Source organism: Sander vitreus, chromosome 12 (assembly GCF_031162955.1).
Source record: "Sander vitreus isolate 19-12246 chromosome 12, sanVit1, whole genome shotgun sequence".
NCBI lineage: Eukaryota > Metazoa > Chordata > Actinopteri > Perciformes > Percidae > Sander > Sander vitreus.
This window is the reverse complement of record NC_135866.1, coordinates 14108144-14131321: the sequence shown is the minus strand read 5'-3', so window position 1 is coordinate 14131321 and position 23178 is coordinate 14108144. Positions and strand designations below refer to the sequence as shown.

The following is a 23178-nucleotide window of genomic DNA, read 5'->3' as shown; positions in this document are numbered from 1 at the left end:
AGGGACCCAAGGACGCTTTACATGAAGGCAAAACAAGTAACAAACAAACAAAATACATTAAAAAGGGAAAAAAATGGATTTAGTGGTGGCACTGTGATACACTATCAGGCAGATTCATTTACAAGATATGGTTACAAAACAATCTTTTTTTGCTGTATCACTCAACACTACACCTGAGGGAATCAGTTCTCATGGAAAAATCCACAAGGAACCTGAGTTCCTGTCATGTGCAGACAAGACCAGCATACCAGGCTCTGTCAGCCAACATGCTCTCTTATTTGAATCAACTTGACCCTGCTAGGCAGAATGCCAGCAGACGTCACACACTAAACAGCTACAGAGAAAAGGGAACACTATGTTCCTGGCCCTGGCTCAAAAATGTTTTCACCCAGCACTGAAAGCATTGTAAGTACACAGCTCTGCACAGCCTCATCCACTCGCAGATTTTCCTGAACAAACAGTAGTAAAAAGATGTTTATAGCCCTGTTCTGTTGACACGGCCCTGATCTAGTAAGGAGCCCTGATGTGGTGGAGGTTGTTGACCCTTAAAGCGGCTGATGATAGCAGACTAGGACATGCTTCATCTGGGAGGTCACCATCCTCTTTGGCCTTGAGATGCAAAGTAGCCCTCAGAGCTCCGCCTATCCACTTTCAGCGCTAGTACAATAACACAGAAAACTGGCAGACATACGCCGAGTGAGTCAGCCGCACATTTATCTGGAGTAATAAACTTGGACTTTTCTCCTCTGTATCCTGTTAGATCCGGTTTGATTTAAAATTGGCAGTGTGTAAGCAAGCTTTCCGGGCAGCAAAAAAAATGTAAACTAGGTTCCACTTTGCTGCTTTAATTGAATCAAAATCTACCGTATTTTGACTGAAATGCTGTGAAAGATGCTATATAACTAAATGATATTCCCATCACTACTTGAGTGATGATCAATCACACGGTCAAAAATACAACATAAACTGGGACCCATAAGACTTTGAAGTAGGCCTCTGACCACAAGCCTCCTGTTAGGTGATCTTGAGTCTTGTTTGACCACAGAGAGCTGATAGCAGCAAATTAAACTGTGACAAAGGGAAGTAGCTTGGTTTGTGTGGGTGTGTGTGGAGGGGAGGAAGAGGTGTCTGTCTATAGGCTTCCTCTTGACATACAGCCTGAAAAAACTCAGCCCTTTATCACAAGATACCGGTTACTTAAATGCATCTTAAGTTTAATTACCACAGTACTGTGCTGATTCGATTGGTTTTTGGCTTCAACCATCGCCATCTTGTTCAAGAACATTTTACAAAACCGCTATCTACACAACCACATAAACTCATCAATTTGCCACATCTAGCTGATCAATTACATGTTCTAAATGTGTGCTACAATTACTACGTGCTGTGTGGTCTTAAACACCTTCACCACTCCTTGTACATTCTGTAATGCCAGCTCTGCCTTTAACAAACACTGCTCCTGAATCACTTCTGAGAAGGAACAGTCAATCCAAGTCTCCAAAGCATACAGGAGGGCCCGCAAAAGATTGACTACTATGATAAGACAAATATGTTTGTCTAATGAAATAGCATGACAACTGTGTTCAGTAAACCACAGTGTATGCATCATATTATGTGTGTCATTATTGATTCATCTGCTGATTATTTTCTTGTTTCATTTTCAGAGAGCAGCACAAATTCTCAGAGCCCAAGCTGATGTCATTGAATGACTTGTTTTGTCTTAAAAACGGTCCAAACCCCATAAGTATTCAATTCACTGTAATGTAACTCAAACAATGCAGTAAATCCCCACATTATAGAAGCTGGAACCATCAAATGTTTGGCATTTCTGGCTGAAAAATGACTTAATAGTCAATAAAAGCCAATTAATCTTCTGTCAATTGATTATTTAACTGTGTTGCAGCTCCACTGTGTTTTGATTTCAATAAATAACACTATTAAAATGGTATAATTGTTTACACATTTGAGTCTCAGAGGATCACAAGCAACTATTGTCTTCATTAAAATAAAAGGTTTTATCTTCATGCATTCCAAATGGTTTTAATGCTTTAGATCAGTGAATAAGTGGCAGCTTCTTCCTCCACACTCAGCACTTTATTGCTACCACAGCTTGTGAACTTGAACCCAGAAAGAGCACAATGCAATGCTGGTTTGAACCTGTCAGGCCCTTTTAGGATATGGGAATATGACTGCAATACTCCACCTAGTGGTATAATGGCTAAACATATAACAGAATAATAAATTAAAATAAGTAAAACACTGATATGAAGACTTAAAATAGAACACAATAACAAGTATTCTTTTACATTATACATATAACATATGCATTAATGCCATGTAAGCCAAAACTGATGGTAAGCCCATCAGGTTTAATACACACAGTAAACAGAACATCAACTTGTGTCTTAATGGACTTTAAAAAAAAAAAAAAAAAAGGTACTGACACATATGACACTACTTCTAGGATAACTGCATGCACTGGCAGTCAACTGAACACTTTTAATTAGAAACATACACTGGACTCAATAAGCTGTGTAGAGTTGAAATGGTTGTGTGGCACAATCTAGTGTTCATTAAAACACATAACACCCTTGAGAAAATGTGTTATACTGTACAGTGGCTTGCATAAGTTTACACACCCATGCTAAAGTTGACTAAAAAGAGGAATAATAAAAACGTCTTTTGGAAATTGATCTTAATGCCTTAATTAAAAGAAATTGGAAAAATCCAACCTTTAAGGACACCAATAGTGTCCTTAAATAATTCTTTATGAATGAATAATGTGTCGTAAATAAATAAATGTTCTTCCTTAAAATACAGGGGGCATAAGTAAGTACACCCCTATGTTAAATTCCCATAGAGGCAGGCAGATTTTTATTTTTAAAGGCCAGTTATTTCATGGATCCAGGATACTATGATCCTGATAAAGTTCCCTTGGCCTTTGGAATTAAAATAGCCCCACATCATCACATACCCTTCACCATACCTAGAGATTGGCATGGAGTACTTTCCATAAAATCATCTCTCAATGCAAATCAAACCAGCTATTAGGCTAACCAACATAAAAACATTCCAATCTCTAGGTATGGTGAAGGGTATGTGATGATGTGGGGCTATTTTAATTCCAAAGGCCAAGGGAACTTTATCAGGATCATAGTATCCTGGATCCATGAAATAACTGGCCTTTAAAAATAAAAATCTGCCTGCCTCTATGGGAATTTAACATAGGGGTGTGTTATACTTATGCCTCCTGTATTTTAAGGAAAAACATTTATTTATTTACGATACATTATTCATTCACAAAGAAAATGTGTGTCCTTAAAAAGGTTGGATTTTTCCTAATTCTTTTTTTAATTAAGGCATTAAGATCAATTTCCAAAAGATGTTTTTTTATTCCTCTTTTTAGTCAACTTTAACATGGGTGTGTAAACTTATGCAAGCCACTGTATGTTACATAGACGGAATCTCAATTTTCTATTTGATAGCTCCTCGCTCCTGAACTCTGGCCATCTCAAAGCTCCTTTTCCTGCCCCGAGGAGCGAGGATCGTGGGCAAGGATGCCCGAGAGCAGCCTTCTCGGAAGCCGTGGAGCTGAAAGCCGTTGCTAACTGCGCCCATACAGCTGACAAATTCACCTGATGCTTCAGAGGAAAGGACATCTCATCCCTCTAAAAACACATTTCTTTGTTTCCTCTCTCTTCGCATGATTTCCTTTCGTCTCTCCCATGCTTCCTCGGTTGGACGGACTAAGACGCGAGGAAGGGAAGCAAGCGGATGAGCCGTGGATGCAGTTTAGTGAGATTCAGCCCTGGTGTCTGGTCTTGCATTGCTAGACCTATCTCCACAGCGCTGTGTCAGCGCTAAAGTATGGTCTGGCTACACCGCCTATCTATTCAGGGATAGGGGAAAACACTCTGGAATGTTTGCATTTCTATAAACCAATCACAACCGTAGTTGACAGCATAAGGCCCAATAGCGGAGATAGCAAGGGGGGGGGACACGGGCCGGATGTCAGGCTTTATGCATGAAATGAAAATCTGTTGAGCCAGACTATAGTATCAGAAGCAACAGAAAGTATCAGAATAAGAACACTTCACTCACATTTGTAGGTTTAAGAGGTAAATCTTCTGGCTTTTCGTCAAAGGACTCCGACTCACAGTCAGAGATTTGTTGCCCGCTGTCCTTTTCAGCATCAGATTCATCCAGATCACTGTCTGTGTCAATAACAGGAAGGTCATCTAAAGAAAGAAATGAAATACATGAAAACAATGGGTTTGACAATTAGTTTGACAAAATATTTTTAACTCAAGGTCCACTTACTAGCTTTTTTGTGGCTTTTAATCACATCTTGACATCCTATCAGTGAATGGAACTAGCTCAGTTGTTATCAAGTGATCAAAGTTCCTTACTTTGGTCACAGGATAACAGCGGAGTCTCCGCCATGACAACTGAGAAAACTCTGGAAAAAAGCTAGTAAGTGGACTTGGATTAAAGGAATAGTTCGACATTTCGGAAATAATGCCCATTCACTTTCTTGCCACAAGTTAGATAAGAAGATTGATACCACTCTCGACATAAAGATACCACTCTTTATGTCGAGAGTGGTATCAATCTTCTCATCTAATTCTCTGCAAGAAAGCAAAGACGCATCTTTTCCCCATACATTTGGAGTGAAGTACAGTATTCCTTTAAGATGATTTATACAGGGTTCATACGTATTTTAACCAATACTTTTCCATGACTTTTCGGCAATTTTCCATGACTATGTATTCCTGAAAATGTCAGTCGAAATTATACAATAAGAATAAAAATCTGTGTTACAGTTTACCCTCAGAGGTTTAACAATAAAATGAATGACAATTTATGTGGTTCATAGTGGGATTCGTAATATCGCGCCCCGAATAAACGTTGAGGTTAGGACGACGTGAAATACATTTATTAATCACATATTATGCTGTGTTAAAAAAAATAATTCCATGACTTTTCCTAAACTTTCTGGGTCTTTTTACGTTTCCAAAACCTTTCCAGGCCTGGAATTTGCATTTTTTTTTTTTTTTAAATACCATAACTTTTCAGGTATTTTCAAAACGTATGAACCCTGTTTATAAGTCTATATTGAGTATTCTAGACTTAGTGTAGTATTAGACTTTAAAAAAGCAACTCAGCAAGTCACAACGGACATAATTTACCTTTATCAGTACGGAGCATGTGCAGCACTCTTGTATACGACTGAATGGGTGCTGTGGGCCTCCCTGGTCTCTGAGGATGTTGTTGCTGTTGAGCCACAACTCTGGAGAGATGCTGCTTCTGGTTCTCATCATCAGACTGTTCACCGTCACTGGAGCTCCACGCAATGTGCACTGGGTCCTCATTACAGTGAACGGCACTGGTCTGGACTGGGCACAACACAAGAGAAAGAACTGATGAGGTGTCTGTTAAATTGTAACAATTAAAACCATAGCGACATATCCACAGAGTTGAGTGGTTACACTCCCCACATGTGCACCCAAACCAAATTAAGCACACAGTTCATTTATATTCCTGTCTCCCCCTTACTCTGCCCTCTCCACTATCTAAATTAAGAATAGAATAACTCAGGGGTGGGTATTGTTTGAAATTAAACTCGACCCCTTACTTATAAGCATTATTTTTATTTTTTTTTACAAAAGGCGGAAGACATGTCAAACAATAAATGTTGTCTAAACAAGTACAAAAACCTCTGTAAAATAGTGTTAAACTGGCAAATTTGGAATTTTAAATCAGGAACCATCTGATCAAAGAATAATAAAACAAATCTGACCAATCAATCAATTACATCTTTCAGAGCTTGACCGTTTATGATAAGCTGTGTTATACATTTTGGTCGACAAAACAAAATTTAGGTATGATATTCAGCCCTAGTAGAAATCAACTGTTCAGTCCAAACATATATCAAACAGAATGCGATTTTATTAAGTGTGTGAACATTATAATTATAATACTTTGGTTAACAAAATTGTGGGTATTACCAAGAAATAGGGGTGGGAAAGAAAATCAAAAATCCTATGTATCATGAGGTTTTTTTTTTACCAATGATTCACCTAAATATTTTCTGTTTATACGATACTGCTAACAGCGACTACATCAGATCAGTTTCCAGCAAAACAGAGGGAAAGCAGAAAATACATAGGGGTTATTAACAGACGTGTGTGTCTGTCTGTCTGTCTGTCTGTCTCTCTCTCTCTGTACTTGTACATGTTCCGAAAATAAATTGGAGACGGCGACCCAGACCGGAGGGACCAGATGGACAGTTATCCACTGAGTAAGTACACTAGACAAGTTATGCAGAGTGCGATTAGCAATACTCAATGCTATCGAATTGCAATACTTACTAGAATCGCAAGAAATGAAAATCGCAATACAAATCGAATCGGCACCCACATATCACGAAAGAATCGAATCGGGACAAACGCATACCGTCCCAGCCCTACCGAGAAAGCCCACAATATGTTTACAGTGATGATAACATATCAATATATTGCACAGATAGCCAATATTAGAGTAAACCAACTACCTAAAGCAGGGGACTGAGCCGACCTTCTTATGTCAGAGAGTTTCCTTCCTGATGACTTGAGGTTCTGCAACAAAAACAATGTTAGAGCATCAGGGGAATAATGCATAACATTTGGGGGTTAAAGTGATTAATATGGGTGTCCATTATGTCATCATGACCCATCTCGCAGAAGTTTATCAACCTGAATCACTGGAGTGTCCAGAAAACTGTCTCCACACTTCTCCCAGCTCTTGGCGGAAGACACAGATGAAAGTGATGGTGGCTCTCTTCCCACTTTTGGTAAACCATTTTTGACATCATCCGGAAAGAAAACACACTTTATATCCTTGTAGTATCTTTTACGCTACAAAAAATTAAACATAGAGGAAAGAGGGGTCAAGTCAAAACCGTTCTTTATCACTCAAAGAAAAAAACTGGTTTGATAGCGCTTATTTAGTCCTGATTCTCATTGCGGTGGCTGTCCTGCATCAAGTTTAGTTTTTAACATGAAATTACAACCTGTATCTGACAAGCTAACGATGCATTAATTGACTAACAGGTAAACTCCATTCAGCTGTGGGCGGGCAGAGGCAGATAACTTGGGTTGCCTACGCTAACTAGCCTGTAGCTTAAAGTTAGCGTAAACTGGCTAGCAATTTAGCTAGCTAGCAGGTTCCTTACCTTTCTGGAAGACATGGCGACAAAATAGAGTAAGTTTAAGCCACAGCTGTAACGTTAGTTAATGTGTGTCCCCTTTTTATTAACCCATCATTGCGCAATAGAGGTTTCCCAGTGGTTGCTAACGTACTAGTTTTGCAAACTAACTAACGTTAGCAGGCAGCAGCACATAGTTCTTCTAGCTGTTGCTCAAATTGAAGAGGGGTGTGTTTGATTATTCAACAGCGTGGACCGGAGGCAGTCCGCGCGTGTGCGTGCGTGAGCTTTTGATTCAAAATGACAGTGGTGGAAGGTAACTAAGTACATTTACTCAAGTACTGTACTTAAGTACAATTATAAGTACTTGTACTTAACTTCAGTATTTTCCATTTTTTTCATCAAAATATTATACATTTTTACAGATTTAAGTACCCAACAGTATATAAAGTAGTTAATATTTAAAGAGTTAATTTGCAAAAAACAAAAACAAGCCATTCCATTCTTAAAATGAATTATTATAAATTAGAAAGATAAAGATATATATATATATCTGTTTTTGCAAATTAACTCTTCAATTTAGCTCCACATCCACCTGGATTACCATTAAAATGCTGATTATTGTATCCAATACAATTACATACAACACTCTTCATAATGAGTACTTTTACTTGTACTTGTTTAGTATTTTTCACACTGTTGTATTAGTATTTTTACCTAAGGAAAAAAATGAGCACCTATTCCAACACTGCCTGCTTGTGTGCAGAGAATGCTATGAAGCATTCTCTGCATTTGAATACAGGTTATGGTAAATGATCATCTAATGAAATATGTATTGTTACATGTAAATTGCTCACTTTCTCTTGCATGATGTATCTCTGTGTGAGAAACTTTCTGCCCCATCTCTGAATAGAGAAAAACAGCCTCAGTTGAAGGCATATATTATTATTGATAGTTGCAGCACATAACTTAATATAGTTCTGATAACTTTGACCAGGCTAGTTGCTGCTGTTGGAGTGACATGACAACACTCCCATGGACTCAAAATGTAATTTTATTACAGCAAATCCATCCGAATCTCAACATCTTTCAAATAGCAGGTTAAACATACAAAAAGCTCACTTAACATACTGTTTTTTTTATTAAATATGTAAAAAGCAGGTCAAGTTATTCACAAATAAAATGCAAACATGCAACACGTTTTTTGGGGGAATGCATAATGAGTGGGACATGAAAAAAAAACACATTTACCATTCATTAATTATTGACAGTACATGTTTACATTCCTTTTCATTTATACAATACTATATAACTGAATCATTATGGTGCACTGCCCAGTTCAATATTAGTAAATGCAATATTAAGAAAGGGTATACAATGTACTTACTGGAATATAGCATGGCAAATTACTCAGTGAACCGACTCTCCCTAAGACCTGTGGTTTAAAAAAACAAAACACATCTGAAATCTGAACAGACCACAAGTTCCAGCTGAGGTTTAAAACTTAAAATGCTGCATTGTAATAAGACTAGTCCACAATAATGTTTCTTCCTTCCAAACGTTCATGGCATACCAAGTTAACTCTATTACCAAACCACTTTGTATGGTGTGAATAACACATTGTTGAGCACACTGATTATCTGAAATTTGTGAGGATAGTTGTCAAACAATCATAAGATGGCATTATACTACATTTTATTCACAATTCATTGACTGTATTGTCCTCCTTCATGAGGATGCAATGCAGAATCTCGCACTATTCCTAAGGCTTAATAATAATAAATATGGTGAGGGTCTATGGACAGATTGTCCAGTACAGAGTCAAATGTCAGTGCAACATATGGAAGGAGGTTAAATAAGAGCTACTACGAGCCCTTTCAGGGCTTTGCTTATTGCATTCTTGTGATTAATATTGTTGATATGCAAAATAAAAAACAAAATAAGATTGAAAAGGAGAGAAGCTGGGAAGTTAACACTTGCACTGACAGGTAACAGCTACCTGTCTAAACTTCAGCATTTCATCACGTCTACTGGAGGATTTGAATTGACTTTCCACCCACACAGTCCTTGGAAACTTCTGTGATGGTCTGAACGTGTTCTGCTGGTGAAGGTAGTCACCACAAACCTGCCACAGCCGTTCACCAAAAGTCACAAAAAACATCGAACAGTGAGCAGAGGGATACAAAAAATAAAAACCGGTGATGGTGCTTCTATTCAGGAGGTGGTTTTGTGTGCTCAGTCTTGGAGAGAACAAAAGAATAAACCATGAGGAAAAAATGAAAATCCTTTAACAGTTCTCACATATTAAAAAGGAGGGGTCTGACTGCAGTGAGGGACGATGGCAGTCAGTATTCATCCTGTTCCTCCTGCTGATCATTTGACGCCTCCTCATGGGCTTGCTGGTCCACTTCCTGTCCGTCACCCTCAGCCAGCTCTGCCCCTTCCTAAAAACAGACACACACAACAGACAAGCTTAATACTAGTGCTACTGAAGTATGCTCCAAGGCACACGTGATTATACACAAAGAGTGACTTCTTATCTCTTTCAACCGCTCAATAACTTTCACATGATTTTACTGGCATACACTGCTGCAACATTGTATCTAGGTCAGGAAAAAAACAGCCTCCAACTGTCCTGAATCCTGTTTAGATCAATCGAGGGTCACAGACTGACCTGTTCGTCTGAAGCGTAAAGGACTTCCATTAGCCGTTCGACAAACGGGGCATTTTCTTCACCATGTTCCTGGCACAGCAGCTCCACCTCTCGCAGCTTGCTGAAGTAGTAGTCCCTCTCCTTCTCCACTCCTTCCAGTGCCAACTTTAATGTATTCATCTACAAATATTAAATTCATGAGATTATTTTTAGCATCAATATCAAAACACACACAAATATGTGGACTTTGGTTAGTGACAAAGGGCGAAGAATAACCAGTCACAAATACAACCATCAGATGAGTAACACACACAGTTTTGCATTAAACTGATGTAAGAGTTTAATAAAACTGTTGCATGTTAAAGGACTTCGATATGTATTAGATCAATTAAAAGTTCAGCAGAAATAATGTTTAAACCTGCAATCATTTTATAATATTTGTTTGGATGCATTCAGGTTAAAATTCTCTGTAGGTTCAGAACTATGACTGACCCATTTCACATTGTCATTTGATACATCGTTTTTATAAAAATATCAATTAAAGTTGTCTGAAGTGTACACGTCGCATGTAACTGGAGACGTCCAGAGTATGTTGCTTAATTGATTATTCTATGGATTGAAACTCAATCTTTACCTTTTTATCATGGTTTAGATAATCTATTGATCCATTTAATCATTTGTCAAGTAAAACTGCATTCTCTTCATTTGGTACCATTATAAATTCAATACTTTGGGGTTTTTTACTGGCTACTGGTCACACGACAAACAAGTTCCAGCTCACTTTCAGAAAACTTGCTGGCCCGCACAATGGACAACTACATGACATGGCTTCTATTTTACTGACTCCTACTCAGCCATGTACAGTGTCTGCACTTGGATTTTTACTTTTTCTGTTTTACTGATGCAGACCTATGTGGATAGGTCCTCATAAATTGACCGGAGTTTAGAATGCCAACACAAAGAAAGTGGAAGGTAAAACGTGCGGTATACTCGCCGCAGACGACCTGTCTCGCACCAGTGTGACGTCATGGGAGCGCCGTAACTATTTATACTCGCGCTTGGTGGTCGCGTCACTAGTTGCAGTCTTCTCCTGAACAGAGGTGGCGCTAATGAGGAAAGACTACCGACTTTGCCATTTCTACAGACTAGAAGAAGAAGAAAAAGGTAAACAATGGCAGAACTGGTCAAGTGGGACGTTAGCCAGTTCAGACGTTTTTGTAAAAATAGGCTAACGATTATGTCATAACCACGCGACTTACTGTCGCATAGTAGAGGAATTACCGTACAGTACAGGAGACGATCGCAGGCAGTTTCAACTTACATTAGCTGTTTAAGTTTAATTACTAATGTTAACTAGCATTTTAGTTAGCAATAATTAGCCTGTGCCTATGTTATCTCCTTACATATACCTACGCTCGCCGTCGAGCTCAGTTGGAGGCTGCGCAGTAACGCTCAGCCATCACCGGAAAAGTGCTTCTAATATCCTTCACTGGTCTCCGTCCAGAGCAACGGGGTCTGTTGGTCCAGTTTATATACCGTCTATGGAACTGGCAGCAGCATTGATGTCAATGTTTCAATTTGATTCGATGACCTACTTCGTCGGTTCAAGCCTTTCATTCACCATAAAAGAACTTATCTTAACCCAGTAAGTTTACAAGAGAGACTTGCAGTCACTCAGAGTCCTGACATCCAGTTGCCCAGGAGCTCATTCATGCTGATGTCACATTGGCGCGCGGCAGGTTGGCTGCGGCGACTGTAAAAAGGCCGTAAGGGACATCCGGTTTGTTGGCTGTCAGTGGTCAGAATTGAGCTTTTTTATAAACATACCTGCTCAGTTAGTTGTGTGACCTGTGCTTCCAGTTCTTTCTCTCCTTTGGCAGGAGTTGGTGTTGCAATTGCAGGGATCTTTTTGGCTGACGAGGGTCTGGATGTTGGTGTTGCGGACTTGGGGGTTGTAGAGCTCGACCTTGATGCGCCTACGGCAGATAAAAAGGTTTATTACTCAGAGATGGATGACTTGCACCGTCATATTAACTTAGTAACTCTCTCAAAGAATATTACACAACAGTGTTCTGAGCTTGGACATAATAATCACTTGAGTTGTTGATGTGAAAATAAATACCATGGGCCAGGTACATACATGTGAAAACATGCCCATGTGTCTGCAAACATTTCACATATACTTGCATAGCAAAAGAAATGTTTACAACTAACATAGTCTTGCATTGCCAGACCTTCCTCCGTGCTCTGGTTTATTGGCATTTCTTTAAACCAATGACAATCGTCATGGGCGGTGCTAAGCTCCGAGCGGAGCCATGGTGCTGCTGTAAAATAGCCTCGTGAAGGAACTTGTTTTGGTAGAACATGTGTACGTTCAAAGGTTGTTTTAGTCGTGGAACAGAAAACTCAGATTGGACAGATAATCTAGCCAGCTGTCTGGATTTACCCTGCAGAGATCTGAGGAGCAGTTAACCATAGTCCTCATAAATCCACCGGAATTTAAATTACAACACAATAAAAGCGGAAGGTAACGGGACATCCGAAAAGAGTGACATCCGGCAGAATTTACGGCAGAACAAGAGCAATCCCAGAAGTGGAACGTCATAGATATAAACTACAACTAACATAACCTTCACTTTCCTTTCTGCAGCAGATGAAGCTCACCTGCAGTAGGGGAGCTGGCTGCATGTTGGGACTTCTTTGGCAGGTTGAAGATCTGCTCACCAGGGTCAGGTGGTGGAATGGCATCCTGACCCTGTCTGGCGGCAACTGGGTCATACTCTTTACCGTCGTAATTGGCATCAAAGAACTTCTTAAACCACTGGATGAAATCGAGATTGTCTTGAAATCTGCCTTTAACCAGTTTCTCCACAGGAATAATCTGAAACAAAAAAGAGAGAAAAAGACAATCAAAATATAAATTCATGCAGTGTACTCAAAGCACAAGCAGTGTGGAGCAAGAATTTAATTGCATATACCTTGAACAGGGATTAAAGTCAGGTTAAGCAAACTTACCTTGTCCACATTCATCCGTTTGAAAGATGCCTGCAACAGTTTGAAATTGTGAATGTACTCATGCTCCAATTTAGCTTGAAACTTGACCTTCTTAAGACTGATGCAGCCAGGGAAGAGCAGATCCATTAACTGGCAATACGCAGCTCCTAAAAGATGTTAAAAAAAAAAAAAGTTAGTTGATTACATAATCCCTTGCTTGAAAATTAGAGCCCAGAAACAGACTGGGATTTACCGTGCCTGCCTTTGCACGACAAAAATCAAGCAGAATAAAAGATTGGGAGCTTTTTCTAAGTCCAGATCAATGACCCCGTTTCCTTAAAAAGATAACTATTAATGCAGATTCTTGGTAACATAGCTATTATTAACTGAGGCCTAGTTAGACCTTTATCCATTTTAAAAAGAGGGCACCAGTCCAGCTCAACCTGATAGCGTTGCAGCTATCAGATAAAACTCACATAAACCAAACTAGAAAGCACTTAAGAGGTAATCTGCATCAAACAAGTAGTTTACAACTTAAGAAAAGGGAGGTGTGTTTGTGTTTCTGTGGGCAGAGAGTGATTGAAATTGGATTACTTGGTCCCAGCAGGAAACATGGCAGGCTACACGTTTATTTATAGACAACTCTCTGCCAGGGAGAGGTGAGCATGTTTCCACAGGTTTCTTTAACTGCCAGCTTACACAGAATTATGTGAACCCTGTGCTCTACAGGCGAAGATGTAGCCTAATCTCTAAAACATGCTTCCCACAGCTTCGACATTCGCAGTGCAAGCAGAGAGAAGAGGATAGAAAGAAGTATTTCATTCCGTTCGTACCTGAGGAGAGCTGCTCCACTTTTGTATAGTTTAGGCAGACAAGATCGTTAACCCAGGCAGTGATGTCATGCCTGCTCATAGTCTCCTGGGTTATTGAGGTAGAATATACGTTGACTGCCATCCCCCAACTGCAACAGAAAAACAACAGCACTTAAAAACAAAAGCAATGATGCATCTACAATCAAAAGGTGCCGTTTCCTCATACCTTAGGTTTGTTATTAAAATTGTTGATACATTTTTTATCTAAAGATCGTCTAATAGACTAATTGTTACAGCTCTCAATCTGTACACAGTGTACACACAAAACATACCGTAATGATACAATAATAAATAATAATAAACTAAAAAACTAACCTTCCGGTGCAGGACGGTGAAAAATGTGTAATTTTCAGTACTATTCAAATCTATGGAGAAACAGACTGGACTAAAGTATCTCTACACTTATGGTGTATGGTGGTAACACACCTTTTTTATTTAGCAGTGCACCTTTGCTATATTAACACTAACGTTGTAGCAGACCTTGTAGGTCCTCTTTGAATTTGTGCCAGGGATCTTTTAATCTGATTTTACCTGCATGGTAAAAATAAGCCATAGCAAAGCTGTATAGGAAAGATGTTGTAATTTTACCCGCTTGCTTCCAGGGCACCTGCACCACTTACACAAGGGATGTTCAGGTCTATAAACCAAAAGCATACCATGTGCCATCTCAAACTTTGATGCTTAAACTAAAGATTAAGCAGTTAAACAGCTGTTTAAAAATGTCATTAGTGACAGAAACATTGGAAGGGGCCTCAGTCCGTGTTTCCCAAACATGTGGTATACCAGAACAGCCAAGTATATTAAAGACCACCAATGTATATCTTGACCCATTTTAACAAACATTAGCAATTAAGTTGAAGTCAGTCCTTTAAAGTCCATTATGTAACCGATTTGACCATGCGTACAGGGTCTGTATATTAGCACATGTGACAAAGTAATGCTCAGAAATATTTATTATCATATACATTAATGAAGTGTGCACTCCTCTTTAATGCACATCTTAATTCAACAGTAGGGAACAGCATGCCAGCTGCATTAAAACACCCCTCTTTATTAGTTTTTTTTAAGCGACTGATATGGTGTTAAATCATGCTAAATCATCATCATCATCATCATCACTATCCACAAGCCGACACCAGTATATGCAGGGTAATAATAATAACCCTTCAACGTTGAAGTTGGGCTATCACAACACTGCAGCAGCAGATCATCGGTTGACTGATTCTCTGGGAAGGAAGGAAACTGGGCCAGCCGATGTCATGTCAACAAAGCGGATGTATGTGCTGCTAGCATGCTTTGTTAGCCGGGCAGGGATAGCCAGCCGACACCGGAGCTGGGCTGATGCCTGGATTCAAACAGCGGGGGGAATCGGGCTTGTGCAGCAGGTCGTGAGAGGTTTCACAAATTACAAACGTCACCCCCCCTCCCCCTTAAACACACGCACATCGTGATATTAGGGATTATTAGATAGCTGCGAAGTGTCATGTCACGGTGGGGAATATACTAGCAGCAGCAGCGGCGGCTGTCTGTGTATTCCTGTCATTTAACGATCCACTCCTCCAAAACGTACTAGTGCCATTGCGCACCAAAACACTTGACAACATAATACTGGTGCCAGCTATAATTCTGGGCGCAATATACCAGCAAAGGAAGGGCTTAAGCTAATTTAAGAGCGATTTACGCCACATACAGAGGGCTAATATGACAGGAGACAGAGATAACAGGGGAGAATAGCGGATGGGTGCAAAGCAAAAACCAAACACACGACGAGGAGGAGGAACAGGCCGGAATGCAGGGTTCTGTCTGCAGCAGTGTTTCTCTTTTTATTATTATTTTGCTCTTACATGAAATCAAATGCGGATCATTACACTGATTTACCTGTAGGCGCGCTCTCCTCGCACTGTATTTTTCCTGTAAGGAATGATGTTGGTTCCGTTGTCCGGGACGATGTCGTTGTTATTCTCTCCATTTGGGGAAAGGGCTTGGGTGGGACCGGGCATTTGGGTCTCTAAAATGTTGAACAGATAATCTGTTCTCTCTCTGGCCAGGAAAAAAAAAACAACAGGAACGATGCAAATGCTAAGAAAGTGCCGCACCTCCGGGTCTCTTTCCTTGTCTGCTTATTCTCCACAAATCTCTGCCCTAATGACGTCGCTGCACCCTGTACCACGTGACGGGTTGTCTGCCTCTTCCTTATGGTGGGCTATTTCAGTACTCCAAATTTCATTGATCACTCGGGTGCTTAAAAAAAAGCATCATCACCGGTCAGATCAATGCCCGTCGCTTTTGAGATGCAGATCAACTTTATGGCAGCTCATCAAATACTCAGAGACAATACAATACCCAATCACCTGGGAAGTATGCATTTGATTAAAAGGAAAATGCAGCCCACCCAGACCTCCCCTTCAAATCTTTAGGTGATTATTAAATCACAACACACAATAGATGTGATGTGGGTTAAAAAGAAGAGCAGGCAGATCCTAATACATGTGGTGCTGATGAAAAGAATTGCAACACATGGTATGAGGAAGTGCAGTAAAATGTTTTGATGATTACTAACCATATAAATCAATCAATTACAATATCACCATAAAAACACATCAGTTCAACTGCTAAAATGTTGTAGGGCTGCAATGATTAGTCGATTAATTCAATGATTAATCAATTAGTAAATCGACATAGGGCTGGGTGATATGGCCAAAATCTTTTACTCAGATTTAGGTCATCTCACATCTGGATAACATTATACATTATACAATATAGCACGTTTTGCTGGTAATCAACAAATAAATAGTCGATATGAAATAACCACATGGTTATATACTCCTGTGTGAATTAAATTTGTGATTAATGAAAATAACTGGTATTTTCTCATTTTATTAAGAACTTGAGTGCAAAATGAACATAATGTGCAAGGATCAGAACGGAAAGCGTCGTCTACATTATGTAAATATTGCCATTACAAAGTTCGGCCGCTGTTTTTTTCCACTTCGTAATAGAAACGTTATAGAAAAATATAAACAATACACATTTTTCTATTGTTTTGACAATATCGTCATATTGCCAAGCTCTAAATTGACGAACTTTATCAGCAACAATTATGATAATCTATTAATTGTGCATGGTTCAAGCTTTTCAAGTGTGAATATTTCCAGTTTTTTGACGACAGATAACTATACGTCTTTGGATTTTGGACTGCTGGTCGGACAAAGACATCACATCGGACTCTGGGAACCTGTGACATGGATTTTTCACAATTTAATCAAGAAAATAACCTGTAAATTATCGGGGTGGGGAAAAAAATCCTATGAATCGTGATTTTTTTTTTTTTGCAACAATTTTTAAAATCGATTCTTTTCCATAAAATCAAGGTTTTTTTATTTTGTTTTTTTTATCAAGGATTCACCTAAATATTTTCTGTTCATACGGTACCGCTGACAGCAACTACATCATATTATATATATATATATATATATACACACACACACGGTTTGTACCAAAATATATCTAATTTACTATCATAAAAGAATAAGAAAGCCAGCAAATATTCACATTTGAGAAGCTGGAACCAGTACAGTTTTGCACAAATGACTTAAATAATGAACTGATTGTCAAAATTGTGGACGATCAACGAATCGATTAACCGACTAATCATGTAGCTCTAAAATGTGCATGAATTTAGAAATATCCACAGGGGTGTTACAATATGCTTTATCGTTTATCCAAAGATCTCAATTCAACACACACATGGTGTTGTGTTGCAGTGCTGTTGTTGCTTAGATATCTCCTGTTTGTGTTGCTACATCTGTTGCTTTTATATTGTGAAACACTGCTTTTGTTGTGTGTTGTATTTACTGCTGAGCAACCGCTCTGAAAAGCTCAGAGAAACTACACCGTTTCATTCAAGTCTTGTACTACATTTAAAAAGGGGTGAATTCTCAGCTACAACTTCTTTTTTTCTGTATTGAAATGAAAACTTTATTTTGTCAAATTGTGAGACTGACAACGGTCCAAATGTCCCATGGATCATTACACCCCTAGTATTAAAATGAGTTGAGGCCAACTTATATTAACATGGTATAATCAGAGATACTGATAGAAGCTACTGTGTGTGGACCAGCAGGTCATGTATTTAACAGGCATGATGAAAAACTGATTTGATGACACAACTACATAACAACATTGAGCTATTACAACACAGCTGTTTTTTATACAGGGATTTTAAGCATTAAGTATAGCAAATCATACAGCCCTTAACTCTACTGATGTAGCTTTGCCTTTGCTGTCAGGAGCCTGACCCCCCCGGCAGCAAAGGCCTCAGCGCAAAGTCACAGCATTTCTATTATTCTGTAAAGTTGTTTTACTGCCTTCATTTTTTCCCTGCAGTTTTTTTTACTTGTTTTGTTGCTTTTTTTTTTTAAAAAGGCAACCTTCTATGACAGTCCTTTTAGTTTTGATGTGAAATTTAAAACACAGACAGTTAAAGAAATGCAGGTACAGACTTTTTGAGATCAACAAACGATCTAAAGCATCACCATCATTCATTTTCTCCAATATTATTTACCTCCTTTTTGAGTTGTCTTACACCAGTTCCAATATTTACTACACTTACTTAGCCTATTATGGTTATTCAACAGGATTTTTATTCTCCGTACTGTATGTGTATTGCCACAGCTTATTGAAGTCGCCTTCTTCTAAAGCTCTAAAATGCTTTGAAGACGTTTCAACACATATTTCAAATTCCAACCGTGTTTTGCTGTGAAATTATGGCCATAATTTAAATCTTCATGTCATGTCAGAAAAGAGGATATATGTGCCACAGATTGCATAATTTGACTGTGACTGCAATTATTCACCATTGTACTGAAATGTGCATTAAAGCTACTCTATTAAGTGTTTTTATTTGGATGCATGCAGTGCTACATTTCTACAACAGTAATGTTAAATACTCTTTCAGACAAAGTGACAACTGCTGCAAATTGGTCTGATCACAATCACACAATGGCAAGCATACAGGTCCACTTTGTATCTGGCAGCAAGCAGCAAAAATGTGACCGGCTACAATAAATTGGTCAAACTTAAAGGGCAGCAAGAAAACAGGAAAATCTGTGCTGCTTGTTCACATGGGCAGCAACTGCATTCCCCATACTGTGCCACTGCTAAGTTGGGCAGCAAAGCTATTGCCAGGCTGTTATTGAAATGAACTTGCCACTTTCAAGTCTGACGGGGCTTTAAGTGTCACCACAGAGGTAAAGCATGCATGTCTGTCTGTTTAAAACAAATGTTCAGACTGTGAAGCCTAAGAATTAGATATAGGCCATAACATGAGAGACACATGCCCTCTGCCTGTTTTTCATAATGACTTTACCTGTAGAGGGGTTGTCCTCCTTGGTGCGCTTAACAAAGGGCTAGCATTTATTTTTCAAAAATGAAAAACCAAAGACATAGCGGTCTGTTATATGTATTTCCGGGCTTTCAGACTAATCTCAGCACAGCGTTGTTGTTTTGGGTACGAGTGAGATCATTGAATACAATCCAAGTCCAATTTGGGAAAATATAACTATGAAAATGAAGGCCTATTAGATGCCAAAACAGCTACATAATGGCTTTTAATACTTAGAATTTTACAATGTTGAAAAGTAATCCACCAGGAATGTTAAACACAACGCTGTGCATACTTACTACCGGCACATACGGGTACTTCGCTAAAAGTCGAGGCCGCGCCCCCTTTTGGGGGATAGAAATGCAATTTGACGTGTGTTTGGATCCAAATTTTGACAAATGTGTGTGGACTTTTTCTTGTTAAACAGATGGTTTGTTTTATACACATGTCTAATGTTTATTGTGTGACTTTGCCTGAACCTGAGCGTTCATGATATCTTAATAAACTAAGGTTGATCGCCGTCATGTCCCCTCAGTCTTTCCCCCTGTATCAGTAGATCAATGACCCAACACGGTGGCCGCATACTGCTTATGTAGAAATACAAATCTGATTAAATCACTATTGTTAGGCAGAGTGTCGTCTGTAATTATTCAACCTGTTATTAATAACCAACTGTTCAATCTATAAGCCGAGATTTAATTGGAGACGACAGTCTGATGCTGCTAAACTGTTAGCAGCCTCCCACTAAAGCTAACGTTAGCTATCCATCAGTAGTAACTGTTGTTTAAAGTAAAAGTTTGGAACAAATTACATTTCCTCTGTCGTCGGAACGCGGGATTGTTTCCCCCCAGAAAGGGGCTTGGCTTCCCTCGGATGACGTATTGCCGGTAGTACGTATTGCTAGCACGTGTATTAACAGGGAGAGGCTAACCTGTCAGCTGTGTTGTCGATGCCTCGAGAGAAAAAGGAGCGTGCCGTAAAGCAGTATCTCTGGCCGTATATGTGTATGACGTCATTGACATTTTAAAAGGCTTTTTAGAACAAAAAAGCGACTTTAAAAAAAATCTAACACCCAGCAGTGTGTATTTTCTTAGCCTCCCCTTTCGAATGCAACATTCAAATTACTAGACAACAAATATCCTGAGAAAAGTGGATTTTGAGGGGTATAGCTCCATAGAGTCCCATTCATTCTGCACTGGCCTGTGAGCGCCCCCTATGTGGAACTCTGGTGGAACTGCAACTAGTTCAGAAGCCGGAAGTAACGAGGGAGTGGAACTTCTTCCCATATTAGAAATTCTTTGGCATTACCAGATGATGTTGTGTTGCAGAAAATCAGGTTCCACCTTTTTGCAGAACAAACCCGAGCTTGAAATGATTTAGGGTGCTGTGTTTTTTTTTTACACAGTGATAATGTCTGAACATTGCCTTAAATGTTTCAAAACCGTTGGACTTAAAGTTTAGCTATAGATAAATATGCTGCAGCCCAACTTGCAGGGGTAAAGAATGAACTAAATGAAATGCCAGACAAATTATGTGTAAAGTCCAGTGCTGTCACTTTGGGAAACAGTTACCTCAATGCACATACACACCACGAATGTTGTGGAGTGTGATGAATTTGTCAGAATTGATTGGGGTAAGTGGGTTTAAGTAGCTATGATAGAATCGGGTGGGTAACAGACTAGAAACACATTATGCAAGCAAGATAATTTTTTTGCTTATACGTTCATGTTGCTTGCTTTACAGTCTCTAGAGACAGCTGTTAATGCTGTATGTTAGGCTACAATAAATCATTGGCCGTCGTTAACAACGGATCAGATCTTTCAGATTAGAGGAAAAGAGAGCAAACACAGCGCTGTGTTTGCTCTCTACATTCATATCTTACCAGGCTTTAGCCTGCACAGGGTAATCAAGTGGGTGGGTGAGGGGTGTCCGCTCCACCCAGAAGACCCAGCCCTCAAGATTAAAAAAATAGCAAGGTCAGTGTTATCCTGTGGGTTGGGCAGGTTACATGGTTTGCTAGCTATTTAAGGATATTATATATTCAGGGTGTAAAATATCCTTGACAAAGAGAGAAGGGTTTACAGAGTCAGGGCTTTGCACAAACACTTTCAGGGGGACCTAGTCAAACCAAATCTAACCTGATCAAAATGAAGACAGGGAGGGCCAGGACCAGGGAGCACTGCTTTCTCATATTTTACATTAGTATCTTTTACGCCATTCCTTTAAATACAACATGTGTGTAAAGAAAATGGGTGTTTTTTGGCATTGGAAAAGGACAATTTTGCATTCAAGACAAAAGACCAAGGAGGTCCATTGTCACCCATTCTTCTTCTCGTCGGTCCCAGTGCACGCCACTGGTCAGAAATAGCTAACTGAGGAAAACACGAGGCAGTCTTGCCAATTTCTGAGATTTAAAAAACAACTCCGCAACGAAGCAGCTCGCAGCAGTGATTTTCGTGAATGAAGCTAACACAGCTTCGTGTTGGGAATGCCAGTTAAATGAGAAACGATTGGAAAGCAGGCTACATACGTAACGTTACAGAGTCAAACAACGGCAAAGCAAAAAAAAAAAAAAGAATAGTGTTTTAGCAAGCCAGACGTTACTTACAGTAACGGTGGCACATCTTGTTCAGCTAACCGCCGAGTTACAGTAACGTAAGCTAACTTTGTTCCGGCTTTGTCAGAATAGTGACAGCCGACATATGCCCTAACCCCTGGGTAACATCACCATACGAACCACCGGCACACACGTAAATACGCTCCGAGTTTGGCTTTCCATAGGCATTTACACACCATATTGCACGTCTCAGGTCAAATTACAGACTGGAATTGTTCAGCAAAACAAATCTGACTTACCAGTGAACTCCGATCCGCAGGTTACAATGTGTTAAAAATGCTGTTTTACGGCTGAGTCGCCCCACCCTCAAACGCCTGTTCTCACTAGACGATGAGCTGAGAGAGGGCAGCTGATTGGACAACGCTTCATCGGTGTCCCAGCTGGTTGGCCCGCTAGTGACATCTGTAGTAAGTTTGACCAATCACGACTTGATGCGTTGATCATTCAGAACATCCGACAGCTTTCCGTCTTGTCGCTCTGTGTCACACATAGGATGTATTCATAAGGTGTCACATCATTTTCCCCCACAGAGAAACGCAAAATATTTCCGTAAACTAAATATTTATTCAACACAAAAATGGGCTAAATCCACCAAAATATAAAATATTTTACTATCAAATGAATAACAGCAATTATTAAAAAAATAATAATAGAGGATTACGCATATATATATGACCCATATCTAAAAAAAAAAAAATATATATATATATATATCAAAATGATTGAATGATGAATTGATAGTCATTGTTACAGCGGTTCAATCAATCAGAATGGCAAATAAAAAAATAAATGTTAATACATTTTTAATATCTGAGAACCTTTGACTTTTCCAGCTTCTTGATGTGATTATTTGGTAGTTTTCTTAATCTTCTATGATAATAAATTGAATAATTGGGGTTTTGGACTGTTGGTCAGACATTTAAAGAGGGCACCTTGGGTTCTTATGAATTTGTAATGACCATGTTTAATAATTTATTTAGGTTTTTATGGACATTTCATAAAAAAAATCATTGACAATATATTTAAACCAAAAATATACTAATAATATATACACTTAATAATAAATGTTATTTATGTGTACAATACAGAATTATTAGATTAACTTTAAATTAATAAATTCCTGTAAGAGAAATATTAATATAAATGTAAGGGCAAAGATTTATTTATGAAAAAAGTATATTATTTTATTATTTAATTCTTTTTTCCATCCAAATAAAATCTACAAAGAGAGTGGGAAATACAGTGCACAAAGTTTTCTTTGACGTTCAGCCACTGACACAACTGCATTCCTCGCGTTTTAACACCAGGGTGCAGTCATGCACTTGTTACAAGACAAAAGATATTTGGAAGAGCCACCTTGGTATGAAATCCATCACAATTAGCTGCTTTGCTAACGATGCTGATAGAATAGACACAACATAGACCAGATAAAGAAAAGATATATTGTGGAAAGACTTCATTCAATTATGCAAA

At 39.0% G+C, this 23178-nt stretch overlaps 2 protein-coding genes across 4 annotated transcripts in view; both read right to left on the bottom strand.

Annotated features, from left to right (window-relative positions):
* The window catches only part of spidr (scaffold protein involved in DNA repair), a 37005-nt gene extending 29588 nt beyond the window's left edge, over positions 1-7417 (bottom strand). For both annotated transcript variants that reach the window (XM_078263978.1, XM_078263979.1), the window contains exons 1-5: positions 7214-7417; positions 6735-6896; positions 6554-6617; positions 5190-5396; positions 4102-4238 (exon numbers count right to left, since the gene is read on the bottom strand). In XM_078263978.1, coding sequence (XP_078120104.1) covers positions 4102-4238; positions 5190-5396; positions 6554-6617; positions 6735-6896; positions 7214-7228 — 585 coding nt within the window. In that variant the 5' untranslated portion in view covers positions 7229-7417. The remainder of the gene's footprint in view (positions 1-4101; positions 4239-5189; positions 5397-6553; positions 6618-6734; positions 6897-7213) is intronic.
* Positions 7418-8224: 807 nt separating this feature from the next.
* mapre2 (microtubule-associated protein, RP/EB family, member 2) lies at positions 8225-22017 on the bottom strand. 2 transcript variants are annotated; one of them, XM_078263975.1, is made up of 7 exons: positions 21945-22017; positions 13667-13794; positions 12855-13000; positions 12504-12720; positions 11667-11815; positions 9861-10019; positions 8225-9630 (listed from the first exon to the last, which is right to left on the bottom strand). In XM_078263975.1, exons 2-7 carry the CDS (start codon positions 13785-13787, stop codon positions 9532-9534), a joined length of 891 nt encoding a protein of 296 aa, XP_078120101.1. In that variant the 5' UTR covers positions 13788-13794; positions 21945-22017; the 3' UTR covers positions 8225-9531. The 2 variants fall into 2 exon arrangements, with proteins under 2 accessions (XP_078120101.1, XP_078120100.1); XM_078263974.1 differs by lacking the exon at positions 21945-22017 and adding an exon at positions 15584-15878.
* Between the last annotated feature and the right edge of the window lie 1161 nt (positions 22018-23178).